Genomic DNA, 8,364 nt, shown 5'->3' on the forward strand with positions numbered 1-8,364 from the left:
ATGATATTTTAATTAAAACTTATATGCATTTACTTAATTTGCTTTTTAGATACAGAGTTCTAAGGCTACTAGTTCATTCTATTAGTTTTAAAGATGCAATTGCTTTTTTTCCCCCAAAAACTATCTCTACCTATAGTAATAGGAATGAATTTTTATCTGAAACATATAGCATATTGTAAAATTTTGGGGAAATTTTCATACAGATTGGGGGAAATGTTGGTGTTAAAAACATTTTCTGCACCCCTGCACTAATCAAGCTCTTTGATCCTGTTGTCGAAACCTTTTAAGGTATTTCAGAGTGGACTGATAAAAATTCATCTATTAAGGCCGATTCTCTTTTATGCACGATATTAAACAGTCCTTTCATTATTTCACTGTATTGCATACATAAAGTGCTTACCTTAACCATGCCTTTATGCAAATATCTGCAGAAGTCAACTATTGATTTAGTAAAAGCTGTAAACCTTGCTGAAGACATCAGCTCAGAAAAAAAATCTTTACGAGATAACGCAAATGTGGAATTTTGCAAAAAATTTACATCAGCTTCTGAACTTCTGCAAAAGTTAGAAATAGCTGTAAATCTCGCACAACAAGCTGCAAGGCAAAATAATCCTGATGATGTTTCATCGACAACTCCAGAAGCATATTTTTGAGTGAAAGTTTTCATTCCATTTTTGGATTTGTTCCTGAATCAGTTAGACTCTCGCTTCCTGATGCATCCTAAAATTCTACTAGGTTTCCAAAGCATCATTCCAGCCATATCTGCAGTTTCTGAAACAATAAAATTTTAGGAATTTGAAGAGCTTTCAAAGTTTTATGAAGATGATATAGATGGTGGTGAGGAAGATCTAAGAACCGAGATGTCTTTATGGTACAAAAGGTTGGCAAGTATGAGCTAAGAAAATATTAGCCTTCCAAAAACAGCAATTGAAGCTCTTGCTGTATGCAAAAAAAATATCATTCCAAATATCTACAAACTTTTGGAAATATTAGCTCTGTCCTTCCAGTTTCAATGTGCACAAGTGAAAGATCATTTTCAACTCTCCGTCGTCTGAAGAACTACTTGCGCAACTCCACCGGCAATATGAGATTAAATGGATTTTTCTCTTCTAAATATACATAGAAATGCCACCCTAACAGTAGAGGATGTTTTGAACGAACTAGCAAAAACTTCTCATCGTCTAAACTTTGCTATATGAATTAATTAAAATTAACTCCACGAATGAAAAAATTCATATGCATCTAATTTTAAGTTCTGTGTAGCAGTTTGTTCATGCTGTAAAAAATTGATCGCCACCAAATAAAAAGTTTTCTAGTTTGATCATCTAACTGGTAAGTGGAGAGCCTGTTTTGTTATTTCCTTTTTACTTACAGTCATTTCAAGATATTTTAAAAGACTGTAAAATTTGATAGTAGTTATGTGGAAAAGATTTTAGTTTAAAAAACAATTTGTTGTAAAAATAGTGAACTTTCGTGATATAAATAAGAAATAATAATCTATAAATGAGAAAAAAGTATATATATATATATATATATATATATATATATGGAAAATTGCAAGCAGCTATTTAATAGGAAAAGACAAAGTATGAATCCAAAGCTCATCAGCCATGGAGGATTCAATAAATATGGTCAAAAGACAAAAAAAAATTAACTATGAACTAAAAGACAGTGTCTAAGCTCCAGTATATGCAATATAGAGTAACATTGGGCAGAACGCATCACATGTTAAACTATAAACAAGAACTTAAACCTAATATTAAAAGCAGGGGGTTTCACCTCGACTAATTAGGAAAGCAAGTTCTGAATAATTAGCTATTCATGGGAGAGTACCTGCCAATAACTAAAATTATCTTACCTTGAGATCTATTTATAACAGAACCAATCCGATATTCAACTTGCCAAAATTCATTCCAGTTATCAAAGTAAAAGTAAAATCAAAAAAAATTAATAAGTCCATATCCGAAGAGAATAATCCAAAAACATGCCAGTCACCCGTTTCCCGTGTGTAAAAACCTTCCACCCCAACAATCCATAAAAAATGGCTTGTCACGGTTGTATCATACATTTACACAGTTAAACGGTTTCAAGAGAAGCGAAATGTTCATCGAAGGCTATACTTAAGCAAATGTTTTCAACCAGATTTTTAGGGAAGTTATTAAAAAATGTATTTTTGAGTACAGAAATTTCTTGATTAAAAGCGGAATTGGTATTGCAAATTCTTTTTATTCTGATAGCTTGAGAAACAATGATGCCAATAAAAATCTTTTTACTTAAGTAGGATTAAAAATCTTGTAAGCTGTTAACTTTGAAATTTAATTCACACCTTTTATCATAGATTGTAATGTAATAATTTGAATCAATTTGTATGTTAATATCCAAGAAATTGAAGTTATTTTGAGCAAAACTAGTCTTTCTGAGCGTTAATGAATTATGATGTATAGTTTTACAAAGTTCAGAAAAATTAGGAAAATTTATACACAATAGGTCATCGATGTATCTACAACAAAGAGGCGCAGAAGAAGGATTTTCAATTGAAAATTTCATCTCATAATGTAAAAGAAAAAGGTTGGCTAATGTAGAGCTAAAATTAGCTCTCATTGCAATGCCATTAATCTAAAGAAAACATGAATTACCATTTTTGAAAAAGTTATTGAATATACAAAATTTAAAAAGACAAAGAAAAAACTTTTCATTAAAATCAAGGGAGTTCTTAACCGAATTAAAAAGCTCTGAAACAGAGGAAAAAAGCTCATTGAGTGGGATATTGGTGAAAAGGTTTTCAAAATCAAAGGTTTCCAAATAATTTATATCAAGCATATTAAGTAAATTATCACTTCTACACTGTTATTAACAATCTAAAACCAATTCTTTTGTTGAAGTTTAAGTTGTTCTAGAATTTTTTTTAGAAATTGTTCAAGTTTTACACTCAGATCTTTTCCAATGGTGTTAGTAGCAGAACATATAAAACGAATCCCAACAGGTGTTTTATGAAATTTTGGAATTGCCTACAAGTAAGGTAAGTTAACAGAATCAGGATGTGGCAGTTAAAAAAATTTGCAAGCAGCAACGAATTTTTTGATGATAGAAGAGTCATTAAATTTGGAGAAATTATAAGTGGTGTTTTTTTTTTCAAGTTCATTTTTCAAAATATTAGCATATAATTTTTTGCAGCAAATATCATAATTAGAACTGGCTTTATCAACAACTGTAAAGACATAGGCTTTTTAAAAATCATTAATGGTATTATTTTCATCAGCGGAAAGTGTGAAGATTCTATGTTGACAATATCACGTAAACGTGATTTCAATTCAATTAAAAAGTGGTGTCTGCATTCAAGAAATGCATTAAGTGGAACATTAAACCTATAGGAGATTTTTCTTATTGGGGTTGAGATAAGACCATGGGATAAGAGCATCAACATTGCTGGAGATTATGTAAAAAAAATATAAACTGTATCCAACTGATTATCATGGTAAAATATTTCTTTTTTATCTTTTTCGACTGACTTTATGACTCACCATTGTTTGTTCCATATGTATGGAAGATAATAATAAGAAACATATTGTGTGTTGAAAGGGCACTGAAAAATTTTCATAATTAAAAAATATATACATTTTTAAAGAATATTGACTAAAAGACAAACGTTACACAAAACAATTAACATACTTTCTTACACATTTTTATATAGGCTTGCTTCACATCTTTTGTTGTACATGAGCTCTTCAATCCAAGAACATCATATGGACTTCTGTGGGCACATTTGTTTCAAATATTTTAATCAATAATTTATATATAAAATATATAATTACATCAAAACTGAAATTAAATATAAATCATTGGGAATTCAAAAAAAAAGCACTAAAATGTTGAAGTCAAACATTTTATAAAATGCATCAAAATGCCAGCAAGTTTTTAAGTGTTATACTGACATTTGCAGGCATATCAGAACTTTTGATGACCAAGTGGGATCATGAAATGACCCTAACAACAATATCTAACAAACATTGGCAGTTCCTTTTCTTTATATGAGCAAAAGAGCACATAGTCCCCTGAAGGAAAAGGAATAAATCAACTTATGAAACAAAATGTGACAAATGAAATAAAGTGTAACAATTCCAGACAGATTTTGGTTAATTTATAGAAGGTGTCCCCCCCCCCCCTTTAACACACTAATGCATAGCTAAAGTATTGCAGGTTACTAAAAAAGCACTTGATCCAATGTGTACGCAAAGAAACCTGCTTGAAAGCCTACTTACGGTAGCAAGAGTGGAAGAAAAGAAGGAAAGAAAAGGCAACATAACACAAATTTGATATTACTTGCAAAGTTTCAGTTAGCATTCCTTCAAAAGAAATGTTGCCAAATTTGGTCACTAGTCATTCTTTTAATATTTAACTTTTTATTCGCTCTTGGCTAAAATTTGCCGCAACAGTCACAAATGCATTTAGGCAAAATTGGCTTTCGTCAATGGTATATTAATTCAGTCGACAATACCAAGAGTATTTAGTATACTTGTATTGTCTCTTTTTTCATTGTTTTAATTTTCATGCATAGAGGCTGCTAAAACACTATTTTTAAGAAGCACCATATGAAAAGTGAGAAAGATTAAATGCTCTAACCATGATTTCCATTGAAAAAAATCATGCCAAATGATATACTTAACTTAAATAGGTTATTGACTTTCTGCCACAAAAATAAATAAATAAGCAAAAAAATGAAAGAATAAATAAATAAATGTTTTCAAAATAACTTGTAAGTTATGCTACATCAGCATATTCAAATTTTGAAATTTGTCTTGTGATCCTCCATTTAAATGACCTACCAACTTCCAGTTGTTACTTGTATAGGGGGAAAGAAGACACATTGGTCCAATTTTCTACTTTTCATTTTCAAATTAAATGAGCAGTTTGACTCCTCCCCCACCACCCATGAGGCTCATTACATATTTCTCACCATCCTAGATGTTTTTTTTTTTTTGAAAAAGTTCAATTCATTATTCTATTTTTGTAAATTAATTATTTAATTGAACTCTGTGAAGCAAACCAACGTGCCTCAAGCGCAGGGTACGTTGGTGTTCATTAGGATTTCAACTTCTATAACAGTTTTAATGATAAATATTATCCAATATTGTAACAAACTTATGTTCTTTTGTGTTTAGCATCAGAACAAATTGAGTTTAAAGATCAATATTCAGGGAAGCCCATCCCCCAAGAGCATACCCCCCCCCCTTCCCCCAAGTACCATGAAGATCTCCTAAAAAACAGAAAAATGCCTTTTAAAACACCCCGTCCCTTCAAAATTTCAATGGCGCAGCTTGCTCCATGCCCTTCCTCCACCCAGATGGGCACCCCTGACACAATAAAATAGTAAATTTACCAACTTCCAGGATTTATGAAAAAAACCTCTACATTTTCTCAAGAATCAGCACAACTTTGGTCTTCCTCAACTTCACTGTAGCTAATATACTATGATATGTATTTTCTAATTCTTCTAAAGTTTTTATTTTTTTTTGTAGGTTTACTAAAAGTGGACCAACATATATCTACTTACCACGTTCTTGGTCTGAAACAATGCTCATAGTTTTTTTCATTATGACAAAAAATGAAATAAAATTTGTTCAAAATAACTATACTATGGGATTTTACAACAGAATTTATAGAACTATAGGTGCTATTTTTTGGCCATAAATTGATGCAAGAAATGTTGATACAGTCGAACCCCGATTTAATGAACCTCCATTTTGCGATTTAGCGAATTTTTATTTTTTCCTGACTAAAATGAAAGCAAAAACCTCTTATTAAATGAAAAATAAACCCTGAATTAACAAATAATTTCAACAGCCAAAAAAAAATTTTTTTTGTCAATTTGAGTGAGGAGATATTGGATTGTTTTCCAAATGACATATTCATATTGTGCAAAGCAGAAAAGCACTATTAGAATTTGCAATTTCTGAGGGGTGAGGGGGCAGCAAATGAATAGTGATTCTGATGCAGAAAGTGATAGTGAAAGACCCATTAAAACTGTTACTTGTTTGAATGCTTCACATGGCCTGGAAACTAAAAACTTACCTCATGCAGCAGGCTGTAAATGACACAGTATTTCCTTCTCTCCATAAAGTTGAAAGAGGATTATTTCCAGTCAAGTATCAAAGAAATTGTCAAAATCCAGTACCATATTTTTGGGAAGAAGCGCCCTACCCAGTGTAAGCGTCGCATAGTAATATATTCTCAAAGGAAAAATTTTTAATGTATGCGTCGCACCCAGTGTAAGCGCCACACCCTACATTAAACAACTTAAGAGCACAACCAGTAGTAAAGAAAGCTGGATTAAAGGTAATTTTTTTTTAATTTCTCATTAGTATTTTTAATTAACAATAATGAAATATTTTTAAAAATCCCCATTTTGCACTTTTCGCCTTCGGCATCCCTTGAATGGCCATCACTTTTGATGGTTAATTTATCCGATTTCCAACGGCAAATGCATCTCTCATCAACGCCAAACTCTCTGGCAGCAAGTCGATTTCCAATTGCTTCTGCCTTTATTACCTTAAACTTCAAGGCTTTTGCACCATACAATACTGCTGTGCGCAGGTAAAGGACCGTAAATGGAATTTTTTTATTTTTGTCATCTATTGTACATTAGCTTTATTGTACAAGCTGGTTCATTTGGTTTCTGCGTAAAATAAAGCATGAAAAAAACGTCTAATTCCAACATTTCCCCGGTGTTATAAATGGGTTTCTTCAAAGGTCTCAAAAAATTTCTGCAGATATTGCCATTTACTTGCCCCAAGACAGAATGATGTAAGATACTTTTCTAACAGCCCATTGTACCTATGCCCCAAAGCAGAATACTGCTAAATTTGTGACGAAAGTCGCAGAGCAGATGCCTGAGCTGCAGAACAATTCTGTTCAAATAAGAGAAAAACTCAAACAAATTTTCTGCAGAAAGTCTACACATTTGTGAAATTTCAGCAGAAAATCGGAAGAAATTTCAGCAGAATTTTTTAATTGCTCCTTCATGCCATGTAAAATTAACATAGTTTGACACATAGGTTTGTTCGGACTTTTATAAAATTTTGTATCTTTGCTTTTTCTATGCTTTTTAGAAAGCATATTAAAATATCTTTAAAGAATCTCAATTGGTTTAGGTTCCATAGAAATGCATAGCAACAGTCAAGTTTGTGAAGGGAAATGAGGTATGCATATCAGGAATGGGAACAACCAGTCGCTAAAGTGGGGGAATTTTTTTTAATTGTCTTCACCCAATTTCTGGGAATTTTCCACTGCCGAAAAATTACTTTCATTGAAGCTGCACTATTAAATGTCACAAGCAGTGGCAGCACTTTTGAAAAACAACCTTCTACAAGTTTCTAATCAAATTATTTTTAAACATACAAGCACTTAATCATTAGGAAATGAAAATCACAAATAGGGTGGGAGTAGGGCACAATTTTGATAATTTTCAAACATGGCAAAAATCCGTCAAATGACAAAAGATTAGCAGTCAGCGAAAATGGAATGTTCACACAGAACACACTAATGAAATACAGTTGGCTCTCTGTTTAACGACTTTCAAGGGACCACAAAAAATCGTCCTTAAGTAGAAAGCGTCCTTAAATAGAATTCTTTTAACACTATAGTGGACCATCTGGGACCGTGAAAAGCCGTCGTTAAATAGAGAAAGGTCGTTAAACAGAGCGTCGTTAAACAGAGAGCCAACTGTACTTTTAAAAATCTACTACCCACTGCATTAAATAGTGAAAAGTTCATACCAATCAATCAAAAACATGATAATTAATATTTTAAACTAAACCTTGTATATAAAATAGTGATATATCATTTCAATTTTACCTATTACTAGTTTTACCAGAGTAAAGTCGCACGATGTACTCATCCAATGCTTTACTGACTGCCCTTGGGGTAATTAAATAACCCCTGCATATCATTTTTGGGTCATTTGACTCTCATATTGAAAGCTGCAACAATAAAATCAAACTCTTTCTCTCTTTCAACAGTTCTGAGGTAATTTTGTGACTTCCATTCGAAATTAAACACCAATGTTTTGATATTGTGTTTTGATTTTTTACTGGTTGTGTTCAGTGGTTGTGGTTATGAAACAAAATTACGTAGTATATTTCACTATATTCATCACCAAGCGAAAAATTCATGAGAAATAAAACCTGAAGGTTTCTCCTCTCAAATACAAAGAATTAAAGTTAAAAAATCGTCGGATTTCGATTCTCGGTCTAGGAAGATTGGGCGCCGCAGATTGGGCGCCGTAAATTGGGCGCCGGGAACTTTGGGCGCCGAGTATTTTGGGCGGCGGGAACTTTGGGCGCCGAGCATTTTGGGGGCCGGGAACTT

At 32.4% G+C, this 8,364-nt stretch overlaps 1 protein-coding gene across 4 annotated transcripts in view; it reads right to left on the reverse strand.

Annotated features, from left to right (window-relative positions):
• The window catches only part of LOC129219352 (dnaJ homolog subfamily C member 4-like), a 149,968-nt gene extending 141,851 nt beyond the window's left edge, over window positions 1-8,117 (reverse strand). For all 4 annotated transcript variants that reach the window (XM_054853722.1, XM_054853724.1, XM_054853721.1 and 1 more), the window contains exons 1-2: window positions 7,852-8,117; window positions 3,670-3,751 (exon numbers count right to left, since the gene is read on the reverse strand). In XM_054853722.1, coding sequence (XP_054709697.1) covers window positions 3,670-3,751; window positions 7,852-7,946 — 177 coding nt within the window. In that variant the 5' untranslated portion in view covers window positions 7,947-8,117. The remainder of the gene's footprint in view (window positions 1-3,669; window positions 3,752-7,851) is intronic.
• Window positions 8,118-8,364: the final 247 nt, after the last annotated feature.

This window comes from Uloborus diversus, chromosome 3 (assembly GCF_026930045.1).
Source record: "Uloborus diversus isolate 005 chromosome 3, Udiv.v.3.1, whole genome shotgun sequence".
In the NCBI taxonomy this organism is placed as follows: domain Eukaryota; kingdom Metazoa; phylum Arthropoda; class Arachnida; order Araneae; family Uloboridae; genus Uloborus; species Uloborus diversus.